This window comes from Marasmius oreades, chromosome 5, assembly GCF_018924745.1.
Source record: "Marasmius oreades isolate 03SP1 chromosome 5, whole genome shotgun sequence".
In the NCBI taxonomy this organism is placed as follows: Eukaryota; Fungi; Basidiomycota; class Agaricomycetes; order Agaricales; family Marasmiaceae; genus Marasmius; species Marasmius oreades.
Genome location: NC_057327.1, coordinates 503,892 through 522,493, shown reverse-complemented (window position 1 = coordinate 522,493; position 18,602 = coordinate 503,892). Strand labels below are relative to the sequence as shown.

General features: G+C 47.3%; 4 protein-coding genes across 4 annotated transcripts; 3 read left to right on the top strand and 1 right to left on the bottom strand.

Moving 5' to 3' along the window:
• Positions 1-10,937: 10,937 nt before the first annotated feature.
• Positions 10,938-11,481, top strand: E1B28_008229 (uncharacterized protein; the record flags this gene model as incomplete). The annotated part of the gene is made up of 3 exons (XM_043153012.1): positions 10,938-11,058; positions 11,121-11,241; positions 11,301-11,481. 3 exons carry the CDS (start codon positions 10,938-10,940, stop codon positions 11,479-11,481), a joined length of 423 nt encoding a protein of 140 aa, XP_043008295.1.
• A 421-nt stretch (positions 11,482-11,902) lies between these two features.
• On the top strand, positions 11,903-12,234 carry E1B28_008228 (uncharacterized protein; the record flags this gene model as incomplete). The annotated part of the gene is made up of 2 exons (XM_043153011.1): positions 11,903-12,006; positions 12,096-12,234. 2 exons carry the CDS (start codon positions 11,903-11,905, stop codon positions 12,232-12,234), a joined length of 243 nt encoding a protein of 80 aa, XP_043008294.1.
• Positions 12,235-13,385: 1,151 nt separating this feature from the next.
• E1B28_008227 (uncharacterized protein) lies at positions 13,386-14,720 on the top strand (the record flags this gene model as incomplete). The annotated part of the gene is made up of 8 exons (XM_043153010.1): positions 13,386-13,605; positions 13,654-13,662; positions 13,713-13,795; positions 13,854-13,955; positions 14,011-14,070; positions 14,127-14,217; positions 14,271-14,566; positions 14,625-14,720. The coding sequence occupies 8 exons, from the start codon at positions 13,386-13,388 to the stop codon at positions 14,718-14,720; spliced, it is 957 nt and encodes a 318-aa protein (XP_043008293.1).
• Positions 14,721-15,496: 776 nt separating this feature from the next.
• Positions 15,497-18,526, bottom strand: E1B28_008226 (uncharacterized protein; the record flags this gene model as incomplete). The annotated part of the gene is made up of 11 exons (XM_043153009.1): positions 18,416-18,526; positions 18,071-18,368; positions 17,740-17,990; positions 17,553-17,668; positions 17,250-17,490; positions 17,123-17,181; positions 17,041-17,069; positions 16,355-16,979; positions 16,139-16,301; positions 15,597-16,079; positions 15,497-15,540 (listed from the first exon to the last, which is right to left on the bottom strand). The coding sequence occupies exons 5-11, from the start codon at positions 17,380-17,382 to the stop codon at positions 15,497-15,499; spliced, it is 1,536 nt and encodes a 511-aa protein (XP_043008292.1). The 5' UTR covers positions 17,383-17,490; positions 17,553-17,668; positions 17,740-17,990; positions 18,071-18,368; positions 18,416-18,526.
• Positions 18,527-18,602: the final 76 nt, after the last annotated feature.

Genomic DNA, 18,602 nt, shown 5'->3' with positions numbered 1-18,602 from the left:
GTGGTTTTGAGGAGGTGTCATCGACTGAAGTACGTGTTGTTCAATTGTCCTACGTCTTTTCTTTTACACACTAAATTTCCGCATCCTACCATGCTAGAAATCCATTTGCGGGCACTCAATTCCATCAACAAACAGAATAAAGTCAAATTCAAGGGTATGGACATCAGCGGGATCGTGAATTGTCAATGCTGCCATGTATTCGTGCGATCCTCTGTAAATTTGAAGTGCGGCGAGAGGCAAGTCTGTTCTGGTATGGTAGCTCCTCTGAAAACCCGCTTATGTCATTGCTAGATGGGTATGTGTTGATGAATGTCTCAGTAGAGGAATCAGACAGACGCTCCCCCCCAACCTAACCAAAAAGGTGGGGCAGATTGTGGTCAGCTATGACTCCATGTGTTCCTATTGCAAGAAAATAGTGGAACGATGGACAAAATTACACCCAACTCTTGCCTCCGCTTACTAAACAAATGCGCTGGGTGATACCTGTTTGTCACTGCCGCAATCACACTGCCAGTTGTGAGCCTCTGTATCTCTATGTCTATAAGGAAGGTGTCGGGGAGTTCAAGGGTGAAACGGCAGAGCAGATTTGGGGCTTCCTAAACGGAATTGGTCCTTCAGTACGACAGATGAGCTTAGGTCGACGCGAGGACACACTGAACCTGTGTATTGGATCCTGGAATTGGAGGAAGACTGTTGGGATAGGTCAGTTCAGTTTGGGGTTTACAGTACTCTGGTTCATTACCTAGCCCATTAGGACGGCAACTGTACAATGAAATTGGTGACCTCAAAATTCGATACGTGAAAAACCGAGACCACCTGCTCGGACTCTGCGAAATCCATGGGATGAAGGCAGTACAGTGGTCTACGATGGACAGATCGCCCCGAGTGGATAGTACGAAAAAATTGTCTGTCAAATCGGTTTACATGCACGACAACGATGTGAAGGGTAGGTAATTCCCCCTTAACTATCCGCTTACTCCATTGATACGCATATTCTTAGCACCAACGCTGGAGTCACTTGCTGCCCAACTGCGAGTCGCCTCTGAGGAAATTGAAACCCCCTCCGGGAAACAAAGGATGAGCGTAGCAGCTAGATATCTCGAAGACGGCACGGATCTTATGTTGACTCAGTCAGTGTGCTTGTTTCGCGATCACACAAATCAATCTCAACAAACATATAGAGAACACTTGAGGCGACATATCCGTAACCAGTCTGAAGGCTTACCTGATACCAAGGAACTCCTCAAGCGTAGAAACAAGCTCGCCCTGCGTCTGGGAGCCTTTCGAAAGGAGCAGGGGAAGATCATTTCCCCGGATGCTGCTTTGCAGTATACCCTGGGCCTTCCTTGTCATCCAGAAGAGGAGATTCTGTGCATGCCGTGCGACTTTGATGAGGAGGAACGACTTCAATTCAAGCTAATGCCTCTTGCTAGTCGACAGGTCAGGCTTGTCAAAGGCAGGCTCTTTGACATAGTCCGCGTTTTAAGAAGGGATGTGCGTGTCCTCACTGCTGCCCGCGATCGGAAATCCAAGCATGACCGTGGTCAGGCTGCCAATACTCGGTCTACGAACCAGATCCACAGTTTGCAGTCAAAGCGGGACGGGCATATCCAAGACTACGAATTTTTGCGGGGGACATTGCGCAAGTTGGGAGCCCTTGACGAGGATGAATGGCCCAGGCTCAGAGTCGAAGACACATTCCGAAAGTCCACCGAGCAGCGTCGCCTACCTGGTTCGTCACGGATTGAAGAAGGCACGCTTTGGAAAAACATTGGAGTCTCTCGAGTTGACGATGCTGAGTTGGGAGTGCAAATGGAGTTGGGTCAATTACAACTGAATTCGGAGGACGAACCAAGTTGCAGCACTGAATTTCACTTCGGTGAGTTATCTCCTAACAGAGTCTGAAATCTTGTGTTAATGTCTCTACTAGGCACGCGGATGTCCAGAGCTCAACGTGACTTCCTTCACGTTTCTTAAATGCATGGCAGTGACATTTCCACATTTCAGCGCGACCCCAAACTACGGACTCGGTGCCACAGAGGACTGGCGACAGCAAGAAACCGTCGGCCAAGAAACAGCATTACAAGGACGTCGAAGAGTCCACAATCGAAAGCCAGCAACGGGCACGCAATGACGGATGGATCTGGACGCCAGGAAAGTTAAAGAGGATGTCGCTAGTGGAGATCCAGCAATGGGAAGACACTTGTCAGTAATATAACGACACGGCGTTAGGTTAAACGTCTGACTATTGCTTAAAGCTGACCAAGTTCAATACTTTCGGGCTGAGGCGGACTACGAGCGGGTCCGTGAAGAGCTCGAGTTCAAGCATAGCTGCTTCGGAAACTCTATACGATATTTCTCCGAGAAACGGGACTACTGGAAGACCTTAGCTTGCACCAGCGTTATATGTGGGCATATTGCGTATGCAAAAAAGCAAGAAGCAATGTATGAAGCTCTCCGGGCTGACTGCGAGACCAAATACAAGCTATGCGGCATTCCAATGCTTGTCAATATTCCGGATGGAAAAATTCTTGGAGATCAAGTCATGCTGTTCCGGGAAATGGAGGAGAAAAGGTTTCCCTTCAATCGGTTCGTCTTTCTGTTATCTTCCCCTTATAATCTGAACTTAGTCTCACTAGATACGCTGAGCGGCCTTGCTTCCGCGATCCTACTGTACATGTAACCGGTTTTGGAGACACTCGTGAAGGAACTGAAGAAGGCAATACCTCATCCTAGGCCAGAATCCTTTTTACATCGAGCCCCGATCTTAGAAGACAAATAAACGGTTCGCCTTGCCTGTAGTTCAACACGTTCAATCTTGTAGATACCCATCCGGACTATAACGACGCATTGCCGGTATGATCTTTCTAGATAACTCGTATGGACTGTAATGGTCCAATGCCAATAAACCCTTGAACGTGTCCGGCCTCTCCGTGGTTCAAGGCTTAGTAACTGCTTCTGCGCAGACACAAAGTCGGCAATGGGATGTAGGCGATGATTGGTTTCTGGTCTACGCCAGGTTTGGGTAATCATGTCAAATTGTTCGCTTTGCCTCTGAAAGCTCGTGGAGCGAAGGATTGACCCGTCCCGGTCAAAACTGGACGTCGGAAAGTCGCGTTGAGGGCAAACCCCGGGAACACCGTCGGATGCCATTCGCATTTCTTTCGCGACCTCTGAACTCATATACAGGTCTGTTTCAAGGGTCAAGGCTCGAGCGAATCACCAAGACCTCGACATGTAAGACATCCATCTCCTGAAGACGCAGTTGGATTAGGTCAGTGTGGTTGGGTACATTCTTTTTATCATTTCAACATTCATTTCATTTCTTATGTGTTTCGCTCCCTGGGTACACAATCAGTGCCCGAAAATGTTTCTGTTAGCTTTGAAGATAAAACAGATCTTTTAGTGTCTTCAACTGATGTCCAAGCTAGTGTCAGTTCTCAAAGCACCTCCCTCCATCTCAAGGCGACCTCCATCTCACAGCTCCTTGATTGCAAGGAGCCAACACTGTTACCGGGTACAGATAGCCTTCCGAGCCATGATATCACGCCTGGCACCGATATCTGCATTGAGCTGCCGAAACCCTTGAAGAGCTCAACTTCGTCGTCAAGTTCCCGCCCATCAGATGGTCAATTGAACAAAGCTTTCAAGTTTGGGAGAATGGTATCGAAGACTTCCCCCGAGAAGGAGAAATCACCCATGACATTGTCTGATATAATTCCTCCCCTATCTCGTGTTCGCACTCTCTCCGATTCCTCCTCCGCAGAAGTGGACGACTCAGTTCTCAAGTCAATCTTGGAGAAAGCAACGGAAGTTCCTAATCGTCAGAACGTTCCCCGACCACGAGTGAATTCCGACTCTAGTATCAGGGTTCGAGCGAGGGGTAATGTCCAATCGACCATCCAGTACCGTCATTCTCGCCACGAATCAGGTATGAGCTTCATTGGGTTTGATTCCTTCGAGGAGGTCAGGCGCGGATTCGAGTTCCATGACTATCGGCCAGCTTTCTATCCTCCGAGCACTACCAATACTAGGCGGAACGTTCATGCATGACAGGAATCCACTGTCAGCTTCGCTTCCGTCTCCTCGTATGGTTTCGTTCTCAACAACGGGGTTCCTGATCCATTCGACTACGGATTGCCAAGCTTGCGAGAGAGGCCTTCCTCTGAGGATATGTCATCTATCTCCATGAGCGTAGACGACACATTTTCATTCATGCGTCATCCATCTTATCGACGAAGGCGCATCGAAAGCGATGCCTCTAGCTTCTACTTCAATCCCATTGCTCCTCCAAATGCTCGTGGTCATCGTCGCCAGGAATCCAACATGTCCGTAGTTTCCCAAGGTCCCCCTATCAGTCTTTACAACCGTAGTGCGCACAGACGGAACGAATCTAGTGCTAGCATCAACTCATCCTTTGGCATGCATGGCGCAAACGCACGTACGTCTTGGGTGCGTCATCGCCGAGGTGCATCAGCCGACTCCGTCGACAGCAGTCGTTTATCCGTTGTGCAATTGGGCAGACCTGGTATCGGCGACAAGATGTTTGACATGCCTGACTATGGCGCACCACTCACATCTATCTCGGCTTCTCCAGAAAGTACAATGGGTGAACAGTTTGGGAATCGGACTACTTATGATTACGACTCCATTCTCGACGATGATCAGCAATCCGCTACTGTTGAGGATTCGTTGTTTGAACAAACTGGCAACAGGAGCAGCATTTCTTCGGACTCCGTGTTTGGCTATGATGACTCGGGCTCTCATCAGTTGATGCCTACTACGCATTATCGGCCGTTGTCCTCACTAAGCATGCAGAGCAATCACGCTTCCATGAGGGAGGATGACACCATGATCAGTGTATGTAACTTTCCATTAACTACTATACCCGACCCTAACTCGGTATTCATAGATGCTTGGTGGCGGGCATGTTCGCCGTTGTTCTGTTGGTTCCGTCATACAAGCCTCTCCATGCGTTCGCGTTGGCAAACGGAAGCAACCTCCGGGAACTCAGGTTAACGAAAAGGAACCTGGCCATGTGAAGACCCAGCCCTCGATCGCTTCCACTTCTTCGTCTAAGGTCGGAGGCGAGTGTATGATTCGGGCGAAGAGAGGGGTATATGAAAGACAGAGTTTGGAAGAGGGTGCCTTGATGGCGGATGGAGAGGACCTTTCATTCTCTCGTAAGTTTTCTCAGACGAATTCTAGCAGCCTTATTTCTCTAATTTCGGTTTGACAGTTGGTTCCCTGCCAGTCTTTTCAAAACCTGCGCCCACTTCACGCTCACGCTCCAGCACCTGTACTTCGATTTCAAGTGGTGCCGAAACCCCTCCATTGTCATCCGCAGATGGTTCGTCTGCGTCTGAAGGCTCCCAGTCCAGCATCGATATCGAGCAACTCAACAGGATCCTCTCCAACACTAGTCATCCGGCTGCTATCCGCCCTAGGACTAGAGCTCGTGCTCGAGGACAAGGCCATCGTCGACGTATATCTCAAGCGAGAGCATCCCGCTCGTCCGTATACGAGACAATCGAGGAAGAGCTCTGGAGCGAATCCTCACCCGATCACTCTGTGAGCATGTCGAAGAACAGCCCTACCGCAATCCAGCCGGTATGTGTTGTGGACCCAGATGCGGCCTCCATTCACTCAACTGACTCCTTCTGGCACGACGAATCGCGTGTCGCTTCTTTACGGCGTTACAACAAGTTACGACACGAAGCGGAACATACGGTCAAGGAGAGCCAACGAGTTTGGAGCGATACACCATTTTCGCTTTATGCGTTGCAGTGTAAGTGCTGTTTTTCTCTCCTTCCATGTGTTGCGTTCTGACTTCTTCACTCTAGCATTTGATCCACCCCGGCATCCTGCTGGTATGCAAGCGTTGCTAGCAGACTCTGTGCAGAACTATGGGCCATTGCCCTCAGAGCTTCGCCCTCGCCGTCGACGTACTTCTTCGAGACCTTCGCCATACCCTCAAGCGAGGACAAGCAAGGTTTCCATGTCGCAAGAGTATCTTTCCCATTCGCCTCCCGCAGTACCTCTTCCACCTGTTCCTGCCCGTGTACCCAAGCTCGAGGATTCACCGCTACAGCTGAAATCGGTCAACACAAACATTTCTTCAGCGAATGCCAAGACGTCTTCCCTGAAACTCAAGAAGGTACTTGCCGCTGTGAACAACAACGCCGAATCTTCGGACTCTTTCAACCCGTATATTGCGTTCGGACAAGGTGCGACCTCGTGTAGTCTCTGCGGCTAGACGCACAACGTTGGGTTGGTCTAAGAGAAGTACCGGTAAATCGTCCTCGGATCTCATGGAGAATTCTGGCACCATGATGACGTGAGTTTCTATCATTTATTTAGAGCTCTCGTCGATTTCTGACAGTTTTTGATTACAGACCTGGCGAGACCCTTCGATTGAGTCGACCTCGACCAAGAGGAAGACCAACTCCTGCTCGTCCTCAATCTGTACGAGTTTGATCGTCTCTTCTTGTCCATCTTTCAAATGGTTATGCTCTGCAGTTGGGAAGGTTGGGCTCGATGGTCAGCCTTCCTATCTACGTTCCTATGCCCTATGCCTCAGTGCTTTTGTTACGTTCACCTTCTTTAAATTTCCTCTACGGCCTCCCACGTTTTTTGTTTCTTCACGCTGATGCTCACGACGAGAAGGATAATGACTGCTCACTGCGTCATGTTCACCACGTTTTTGTTATTTCCACACACGATTCTTAACATTACGTTTTCTGCTTTATTTTTCTCCCCCTTGCTCTGATTTACGCGCCTTTGTCTCCTATGGTTCTGTCATTGTTGTTTTGCTATCGGCCACTGCTTTTGCCCCCTTGCTGTGTCCCCTTGGGGGTTATTTTCGTTTCCTTTTGTCTGTATAGTTTGTGATGATATAAGACAAAAGTACCTGTCATGCCTCAGAATACAATATCGATGTATCTTTTCGTAGAACGAATATATGTGCATCAATTCCTCGCTAGTGACTTGCCGGTAAGATATCAGGACGTGTGCTTGAGAGTCGGAACTCTGGTATACATAGATAGCGATGTAGCACATAACTTCTACTACGCAAGCTACCCCTCTCATGAGGTCACTTGCCTGGCCCGTGCGCGCCGGTGCCCGTTATGATCTCCTAAACACTGACAACGCTCTGTTGTCTCTCCTTCTTCATCATTGACAATTTATCACACCCATCTTCTCCGATGGCCGACCCACTATCCGCAGTGGTAACCGCTCTCAAGTGCAAGCAGATCATTCCCGAAGGCTTCATTCCCTCAGTCTTGTTCTCCATTATCCTTCTGGAAAAGAAGCTACCTTGAGCACAGAACTTGCAAGAGAAGACGCCTTAGACGAACCACAGATTGACTTTACGCCCATGGTTATGTCCAACAAGGCAGCTGGCGATTCGACGAGCAGTGAAGGGGAGACGATGTATACGTTGGTTATTCCAGAAGTATGTCCACTGTCGCTAAGTAAGGCTTTTCATAAAACAGCATCATGGTCAATACCTGTCATTCTGCCAGAGTTGGCAAGGTCATCGCAGGTGAGTCACTTGTACCTTGGATCAGCAGTACCGGCAGTTCCAATTTCGGGACCATGCCGTATAATCTATTTATCTATCTGTAGGCCCAATGTAGCTCCAAATATTATCGGTTTTGCTCACCATTGAGCTTGTTCGGTAAGAAGGTAAATATATACATACAAATGATGATTGGCGCCCCGGCGTCATTGTAACTTGCCTAAATAGTAAATTGCCTACCAGTAGGTTTCGTACAGCCACATTCACACGTCTGCCCGAGGTAATTACACCTACTTTGAACTACAGGACTAGTGCGTGAAACCGGAGTACTGATGGTCAGGATGTCATCGGAATACACGTATCCTCGTGACATGCCTCCTACATCCTCCTCGATATTCTAATGTCCAGAATATGGCTGGCGTCTATGTATTCCAGACATATCCCAAATATATTTCCGTTATAATTTGGACTTAAACAATTTTTTCTCACACATTCGACTTGCAATATAAGTTACCTCGATCGCGACCGCCAACGTGTACCTCTTATCGCGAATCATCAATCCGATTTCCTCTGTCCATTATATGTTGGTTTCTGGGAGTTAGGATGGGTTTGGGTTTGGGTTGGGTTGGACTTATTATGCCCAAGGTGCGTCCGTCAATGCACAATATTATTGACTGTTACGACTTACAATTACGCAGGAATACAATTTGAATATGATTGCAGATGTCAAAGTTTTGGCTTCGGCGGTACCGTTTTAGGGTTCAAGGCGCAACAACATGGAACTTTACCTTCACAAGAAAGCTTATGGAGTAATACACAGGAAAGAAGTGGCAGAGACAGCATTGAGATATATACGCTATCAAGTGTTCTAGAAAATCTCCGCACAGTGAATGCACAAACGGGGACTGGGGATTTGGTGAGCACACTGTGGGGTAACATCGAAGAAGCGTCAGCTAAGAGCTTGAAGCCGCTTTGCGTGCTAGACAGCCTCAGCTGATGCTGAGATGTTCCCAGTGGTTCTAAATTTCAACAAGATTTCAATCCCTTGCAACCTATTAGGAGGATCGAGCACCGACTTCGGTCAGCCCAGCTGCTGGCAGCTATGCTCGCCTCTGTCATCTGACAACGCTCCACAGAAAAAAAAAAACATGTATACAGACAACTTAGCGCACACGGTTGAACTGGTCGAGTTGAACCAAACAATGAACCACGAACTGCCGGCCGGTTGAACTCATAGCATAGTTCAACTCGGCCACCAGTTCAACCTTGTTGAACTCGGTTATCTCTAGCTCATTATGTTTTAACATATTTGGTTCTTCTGTATGGTTCGAACTTCAGGTTGAATTTCTCTAGTCCAATAATAACAGAAATGGAGCAAGAATTCTTGCTGCAAGTAATTTTGAAACACTTAGAAATTCCCTTATAATACCGCGTATCCACAGTCTATCGATGGCCTGCTGGTGTAGTAGTTAAGCCTTCTATATATGTACGTGCCCTATATGCTATAAATAGAGAGATAAGTGATATCATTCCTGCTGTCGTGGGTTCGAATCCTGCACTGCTTTAACAAATTATTTCTTTTACTTCTAAGCTGGTTCAACCGCAATTCCGCCGAACCAGTTCAAGCTCAGTGTTATTAATTAATTAATCCGTAAGCATACAGTTCAATACGTAATTGAACCTTAGTTTGATTATGTGCGCTTCGAACCGATATATTCTCAACTAGGCTCGTCCTACTTTTCGGTGCGTTGACGCGGAAATTCGGAACGTCTGGACTTTACTTTTCTCCACCGCCATCAATTTGACTTCACATTCCTCTTTCTATCCACGTCCGCGCTACGAACTCTCCTGTATGCTTCAATGGGCAACTTTCAGTTATATGGATTCGGGTGGGCGCACAATGAGTCGGTAGTTGAAACATACCGAAACGGCATGAATTGATTCTTTGAAACCTGATTACAGTCACTCGGACGCATGAGAACGCATCTTAACGGGAAACAGACACTCAACTCGACCTGCATTTGGCATAAATACCGCTCTGCGGGAATAGGAATATTGCGGAGGGTTTTTTTTCCCCTTGGGGATGTATTCTGGCGAGAGAGTTGTGGATTGGAGAAGAACCACCTCTCGTCAATCTCTCATCCGGTGCAACCGTGATAGTTGGAAGATTGATCACGGACTGGGCAATCAACATTTTTATTGCAAAGTAGACGCTCTGCACATTCAGATTGTGTATACCCGACGGACATGGGTCCTTGAAGTAATGTCCATTGCGTTAATTCATTCCACTTACCAAAACTTATTGTAGGCTTCCAGATAGAGTTCTAGAGAATGAATGTTTGCGGCCTATTCGGATGATTCAATCTCAAGAATACTCAAGGCAACAACTACTTCAGACACCTGATACAGTTGTGAAACTGTCATCGTCGCTCGAGATCTAGGTGCTCGAGGCCCTTCAATGACCTCCTTCGCAAACCACGATCTCTTCTCAATCAGGTGTCATTCACTTCTCGTTTCTACGGTACTCATCTGGATTTTGGAATGAGGGTTACGTTGAACAAAAAGACTGCGAAACCTCACGCGCACGCTTTCCGTTATGAACGGAGCTTGGCTTGATTAATGATTAATGATTCCCCATCCCTCGAGCTATGGGCTGACGCTCGTACTACCACTGTTCTTTTGTTCAACAGGTTTAATCATCACAACGGGTTAAGAGCACTCTCTGACATGGTATGCCGTTTCCTAGACTTCGTGATTGTTTCTTACCTCTAATATAGGACTGTCGAGGTCCGTGTTTAGCTGATGCAATCAACGAATTGTAAAGAGTCATTTCCATTTCATCCTTGACACCGAACGATTCGGCTCACCGATATGGTTTTCGTGGCTTGCTGAGGGGCACTGCTGCTGCTGCTAAAGGGGAGGCGCTGGAGGAAGGACATCTCATCCATTCCTGTCTCGCTGACCTCACTAATAGCTATGTCCTAGCTTATTAACTCAGCAATCACTAACAACTGCGCGGTTGGGCCATATCGACCTAAAAATTGCTCGAATGCCAGCTCGCTGCACTCGATAATGTGAAACTTTCGGATTCTCGGACCTAAAGTACGAATCACCACTGCCTGCATATCAGATATCCCCGAGGACACTTACCATGTCACTATCGAGGTTGTTCACTAGGACAACATGGGATACCGTTGTACCGCTTGCTGCAACCCGAATTTGCCGTTGTTTTGCGCACTAAGCCAACGGGAAATAACCAGCACATAGTACCATAGCCAGCGATGTCTCGATCCTTTGTCTCTTCTATTACTGGCGCTTCTGGTCGTTCCCAAGCCTATAAAATCGAGCGAATTCCCTAGCTTTATTCTCAAGCTACTGTCTTGCACTCGAATCCCAACTCATACTCTTACTAAACATGTTCTTCTCAACCAAAGCTTTCGCTCTCATCGTCGCTTCTTTGACTGTTGCCACCCAAGCATCTCCCACTCCTGAAGCAGCTGCTGAAGCCCAAATTGGACCAACCCATATCGGTGATGGTATGTAGCACGTTTTATAGACTCACTCGTCGATTAAACAGTACTTGACCTTTCCTGTTCAGCCACTTTCTACACTCCTGGTTTGGGTTCTTGTGGACGCACCAACAACGCCAACGAACTGGTTGCCGCCGTCGCCTCTCCTGTATTTGACACCTTTCCTGGTCACACAGCCAATCCCAACAAGTGAGTACCATCCTCCAACGCAAAGTTACTCTTTTCGTCCTCATTTTTTTCCATCCAAGCAACCCGATCTGCGGAAAGACGGCCGTAGTTACTTTTGGAGGCAAGTCGGTCACTGTGACGATTGTTGACCGTTGCCCGGGATGCGGTAGTGGTGGAATTGATCTTTCGCCAGCCGCGTTCCAGAAGCTGGCGCCTTTGAGCCAGGGACGACTTTCCGGCACCAAGTGGACTGTCCAGTAATTTTGAGGCTTAGGCCACTGAGAAGACGTTGAGCATAGAGACGGAGAGAAATAGATTAATAGATTATTGACTCGTCTGTTATTATGGATTGTATATGTCAAAGTTGGAGAAATAAGTTATCCTCGTATCATAGACGCCACTGAGGTCCGACTGAGGTCCGACTGAGAAAACATCACTGGTCCGCACATGTGTCGGTTTCAAACTGAAGTGTTTTTTATCATGACCTCTCACCCCTGCCAGCGGTCCAAGCGAGAATCCGATCCAAGTCACGACTCAATCACGACTCACGGACTTCTTGGAATACCTGGAACCTGCCAGGTTCCTCGCACGTGACCGCGTATCCATTGCTTAACTTATAACTGCGCCCGAAGTAGCCGGCCCGTGTCGGGTCTATCACCCAGTCCGGCGAGGTTCACCCCACATGTTATTCAACCTCGCAGACACTCACTCCGATATCCAGTTCACTTTGCGCAACCCCAAAACCCCTGGATCTGGCTCCATCATTAAGATTTCTCTGATCCAGCCGTGAGTTTCTAGCCACCCTACGGGCTAGTCGTCTCTCCTTATTTTTTTATATAACATTTTGATCTGATCTCTCGGTTAATACTCCACAGGAAACAAACCCGACTACTGGATGCATCCTGGACTGTTTGCAATCAAACGCTTATCGATTATGATGCTTTGGGAACAACCCCCGATATTGCCCGCCTAGCTCAATCGGATAGAGCGTCAGACTCTTATGCGGGCATCTGAAGGCTGCGAGTTCGACCCTCGCGGTGGGCTAGCGTCAGTACAGACTTGAATTTATTTTACCTTCCCTCACTGTTCGAACGCTCTAGCGGCCGGCTTCCGTACATAATTCTGTGAGTCAAGTTTGGTTTGTTGTCAAGGATATAACATAGTGATACTTTGAAATACTTCGACCTGACCTGACTCGACCCGATTTGGTTTTGGGTCAGGTCCGGATTCATTATCGTTTTCATAACAGTTCACCTATCCTCTTTGAGCTCGTGCCGGTGCGTTTTGATGAATTTGAATTTTCTGATGTAACGAAGCGGGTCGCAGGCTGAAGGAACCACGTTCAGTCTTCACAACATGATTAATGATTGCTCGCAAGCGTTTTCTCATGTCATCTGCGTCTATAGAGACGTTTTTCGGATCCATGAAAATCGAAGCAAAGTCAATCACGGAGCCATGTGAAGCGAGTCCATATTTGAATGACCGGAGTCTATATTCAAACGATCAATGAAACGCAATTCCGGAGTGAAATCAAGGTGTCACTGGGATATGTTTCAACCGTGGTCTCTTTTCAGAATACTCCACTAACGATAGACGGATGATTGTTCGCGAACTTGGTGCCTTGAGGTGTTGTCAGTACGCGATATTGAGAATATAGATCTCCGGACTTGAGTCCATGATGTGGATGTGACATCTTCCTAAACTATGCGAAGTGGCGTACATTGGACTCCATGAAGAACAATACTTACCAAACTTGCTTTGAATTGCCAGTCGGTCCGATTGAAGGTGGTCTCCCAGATATTGAGAAAATATGTCTATAAACGGAGCGGAAAGGAAGTATCAAGCAACCGGGATCCATACGTACGTGATAATTCGTCTCTACTATATGTGAGCAGAAAAGCATCCGTCTGTCTTGGTCTTCCTTCCTCCTCATCCTTCATCTGTCCCACCATTAAAGATGGCAGACCAGCTGGGAATCCCCCCGACCATATCACACATGTAAATCCTTGTCGGACTCGATCCATCTGAACGAATCTGACGTTGAAACTTTTACTTCGCCAGTACAGGGCCTTTAGTACGATGCTTTCTTGGCTGTTGACACGCACGGCGACTCTAAACAAGTTTTATCCCTAAGCTTCTCGGATTCCTCTTTAACTACGGGTTTCATGGTGTCCTGGCCGTCCAGACATGTCAGTAATTCGATACGATTGGATCTTCTGGTTCGCTCACCTTCACTCTATGAAGACATTTACTACACTGCCTTCCCGGACGACAGAATCACACACAAGATTCTCGTTTACTCGACGTTTATCGCAGAGACCGTTCAAACGGTTATGATAACCTATGATGCATTCCAGAACTTCGCGTTTGGGTTCGGCAAAGTGGGTGCGTTGGACAGAATAAATTTGCTATGGTTTGATTGTTGTATCATAGATGGGCTAGGTGAGTGCTACCTTACTGCAGGCGTGAAATAATGGTTGAGTCGGTCGTAGTGGCGTTCATCGTGCAGTCGTATTTCGCGTACAGGATCCATCTCTTGTCGGGATCAAAAGTAATCGCCGGGTTGGTCCTACTTGTGAGTGTTTGATCTCCTTCATTCCGTAGCTCCCCGTGTTCAGCATGTTGACCTTCAGATGGCATTGGCACAAGTTTCCGGAGCGATCGCGACAGGGGTGGTAGCGAAATCGGTGGGCGTGTTCTCCAAAATTCGAGAACCTTGCTTTATTCCTGCTCTAGTAAGTCAGTTTCAGCACCTTGAAACGGCTGTTTGACACGATATACCGCGAATAGTTTTGGCTGGGTGGAAGTGCAGCTTGCGACGTGACGATAGCAATAGCTATGACCTATGTGGTGAGTCGGAATGAGAAGTACAAGGAAAAGGAGAGTCTAATCTCGACGCTAAAAAGCTTTCTCGACGGTTTGATGACGTCTTTCATGAGACTCGGGATCTGTTGAAGCGCGTTATACGGCTGACGATGGAAACCGGTAGCCTGACTGGTAGGTTTGATGCCCTTCCACCGGCTGTATACCTGTTCTGAACACAAAAATAGCTGCATTTGCCGCTATCGACCTGATTCTCTTCCTCGCCTTCCCAACACAAGACTACCACATCACTCCTGCCCTTGCCCTTTCAAAGCTCTATTCGAACTCTCTCCTCGTCGTGTTCAACAGCCGAGTACAGATTCAAGGAGGACGCGGCTCTAGTTTCGAAGCGTCCAGAGGGAACGTCACTGGTTTTGGGAGTGGGGGTATGGTCTCGGCTCGGGGACCGTCAACAAACATCGGGATGGGTGTAAGATGTGATGTCGAAGAGTCAGTTTGGGCGGATCCTATTCCGTTGAATAATGTAAGCGGACGCCGTTCAAGACATTTTTCTTGGAGGGTTTAAAGATGTAATTCTACAGGTCAATTTAGCCAAACGTCAATCTGGCTCCTCTGCCCGGGTATTGGATAAGAAATACCTCAGTATCAGGCCTGATCAACTTGACTCGCCGAAGTGAAAAGAGAGCACTGGATACCTTGATGTAATTTCGAAATTAGTCTTGTAACTGTCACTATTACTTGAATGGAATAAAAAGAACATACCGTTCGCATCCTTCGTACTGTAATTCCTTGTGCAAGTTGGGATCCAAGACTTGGTGGATCACGGGACCCCCAGACCGGTAGGCAAGATTCGGATCACGTAGGTAGGTACGTAAACGAAAAGTGGCAGTGCGCCTCGAATTTCCATTTCCTCTCCTCTGGATGACCGTGACGAGGTTCGACTTCAGTTCCTAGCCTTCCATCCTTTTAATCTTTTCCATAAAAAGCAGAAAATAATTGTCTGTACTAATCAGAGGTTAGGAAAATACTGTGACGCTTTTTCATTGCTTTTTCAGATTTTGAGTCTTGCACTTCTCCCGGTTCAATTGAAGATTGCGACCTGAACGCTTTGAATCTGTGCTCTTGATGGGTCATTATCTGAGGCTAATACCCCGTCATCTCCCTCTGATTCGCATGAGAGAAGGTACGACTTGCGTTCTATGACTAACTGGTAATCATTCAAGATGAAATTGCAGAACTTCGCTGTCTTCCGAGTACGGCATAGTCACGGTATATTATCCAACATTACTCAGTCAATACAATAACGAGTCGCTCTCTATAATCAGTTGTACGATAAAGGAACTAAATATTAAGCTAGATCTAGGTTAAGGAGCCTCCCGACCAAGATTATTACGGTCAAGGTGCCAATGTCTACCATACGGGTTCCACGGGAGAGAGGGGACTGGAATACTATTCATGGTACTTTCATAGCTTCTTTCAGTGTATCGAGCTGATATGCTAATGTGACAGTTCAGTGATTCCAGGTTTTTGCAGTAATAAACGTCGACACCTACCCATGAAAGCTGAATGGCTTTTGAGCCCTTCCATCGTCGCCACCAACGTATGCAACATATCCAGTAACCCGTTCTCCTTTCCGACGCTCGCCGTTGATATGGAGCGGGCTCGTACCCTTCTCACCTCCTTCACAAGAACATTACCGACGATACCCCAGAGAAGTCCAAAAGCGGGATCCACAGTTGGGAGCCTAGCAACATCAGGAGACTGTCTGAGGGCGTCAATGAATAGTGGGAGCAATCCAACCGCCACTCCCGCCAACGCTAGAGATTTGCTACTAGAGCGGCCATCTGTACCAGAAAACACGGAATGAAGTTGAATCGCGGCGGCATATGTTAAGGTGTGCGTCAAAACCGCGAGGTGAATGGTTGAAGGAGACCTCTCGGAGGGAATAGATGGAAGTCCGGACGCGAAGGAGTCTATAAGCCGGTCTGTATGATTGAAATCTGCCAAAAATGTTTGTCTATCCGAGCTACTCATGTCTAGGATAGCAGAAGTGGTAAATGCAACTATTGGACGTCATAAATGAAAAGGGACTCACTATTGGGCGATGAATTTGCGAGCGACGTCGCACGAGCGAAGAGAATTGTTGCTTTAGAATAGAGAGTAATACCGGATGTTCCTTGGACGTCGCAGTTGGTAGATGAGCTTGCGAGGAAATTCTTCACGGTCGAATGGTTTGTGAGTCCCGTCGGAATCCCATCCTTGCTCAACATTAGGAATTAAGACTCACGAATCAAGGTTGAAAAGGACTTACTTGTTCGTAGTCTAACATGTCCCTGGGCCACGGCGTATCGATCCTCCTTCCTTCCCGTCCAGAGTCAAAGACGACGTCAAAAGCTACAGAATTCGAACAAACTGTATCCCACAAGTTGCTCATGCAGTACACGACCCAGAAAGCGTTTATTCTCTCCCCTTCTTCAACGTAACTGGCACACGTAGGTATAGCAGACGTCGAAAGTAGCTGACGATGACTCGATGGACTTCGGATAAGATGCAATCCTGCCCCCGCCGCCAATGAAATTGCAGTGTTCAAGTGATATTTTCCCTCTAGTATTCTCTTGGTGAGGAAGAAATAGTTGGAGAGCAGAACCTCTGCTTGGATAGTATGGATCAGCCTCTTGGGGTGTGATGAAGAAAGCATATTGGAGACTTGTTGAAGCACTTGAGAAAGAGTTACATGTGGTGGGTTCTGAGATGGATGTACATGAGGTGATGTATCTCGGAGGTGTGAAATAATGTAGTATATAGTGTGTAATAGAGCGGGAGAAGGCCTCGATGGATGTCCCAAGGGTAGCGCTGAGCACGCTCCCTTCAGAAGAAGTGATTCATTCAGGAACATCCCAAATACCGACCCGTAATACGAGAAGAACCATGTAAGACTGGAGAAAGGGCGTGAATAAGTAAGCTGACCTATAACGATCGCAAGACAGATTGACGTACTATACTTGTCGCAGATCAACGGGTGGTTCCTAGTAGCCCGAGTGAATCACTGCATCGGCAGACGAGGGATCAAAAACTATACCTGATTGAAGTTCGTTAAAGCTGTAATACTTTGGTTTTCATAGAATTCCCTTTGATTTCCTAATAAGTAATGATAGTCAACTGAATGCGCCTTGGCATATAATTCTCAGAATGACCCAAGTACAGACCTTGTGAAGGCGACGGAGTCGATCGATATCCAGTTCGAGAGTAAGGATTATGAAGCCTGATAGCAGACGGATCTTCTGCACTCTCTAATTCGCGTATCCTTTGTTCGAGGCGTGAGATGTTATCTTCCAACATTTCAGTCGTAGTCCGTCCTGTTTCACCTGGGTATTCGCATGGATCATCAAGCGACGTGGTTCTTCGGTTTTGACACTGAGTGCAAACTGGTTTGAGAGCATCGCAACGCTTAAGAGTCATCGTGAGCGTTTGACATCCCGCTCGAAAACAAGTAGAATCCGAAAACTCACAACTTTCCGTTTTCTGGTGAAAAGTCAGTCATTGTCAGCCGCTGTCAGATCTAGTTCTTACCTGCAATTTCCACAAGCCGTCCTGGTGGCCAAACCTTTGGTGCTAGATGACGAAGCTGTCGTAGACATTTTGTGAGGATTGAAGGCGGTTCAGCGAGAACTTGGGATTCTGAGTATATATACGAACCTGACCGCAATAATTAGAAGTGGAGTCAGTGCTGGAACATTCAAGTTGAGATGACTGAATGCCCTGAAAGTAAGCGGATGCTTTCGGTAAGCTTCCCATTAAGATTGGAAGTAGTGCTGAGTGATCCTTTGGCTACCGTTTGACTCCGAGACGCGTGATCTCTAGGAACTGTTCGCATCTGATGTCCGTAGGTTAAACTGCCTCCCAGCCCTCTGCTATTCGCTAGTGCTAAAACGAGCCGAAAACGACGCCTCATATCGCCATATGGGGTGACCAATGAAATATATTTATAAGCAAATGAGCGATTGAATGTCCCTCGAACAAAGCTTACTCATGATGAACCACGAGTCTGAACCGAAATCCTAGGAGCGCCCTGGGCAATCCGCCAATGCTGACAGCCGTTCATGGTTCGCGCAAGACAGGAATAAGTCGGATGAAAGAAATCTCCGTTATCCAGTCATCCATACGAGCTTCGAACACGGAGAATATCCGAAAGGAACTGAGAAATTTGCAGAAGAAAGAGACTACTGACGAGGTCGAGCGCACGATGGAAGTATGTTTCAGAGGAGGCGAGACTCGAGTCATTGATGCCAGCGGCCTGACGGATTCCCTTGCAATCGTCTAAATATCTAAAAAGATGTTCAGAAGTGAATAAGTAATGATCTAAACGACGAACATTCATGCCCATATCACCTCTGTTTCCACAACCGACTCCATACCCCAACAAAGGTATTCCCCGACATGTGCTGGAAAACTCGACGGATTGTGTTTGCGCACTGTAAGACACCATACAAGTTGAGCACCATGCTTCGAAGCAAGACTGCCATATCAAGCTTTTCCCACTTCCCAAATAAGGATATAGA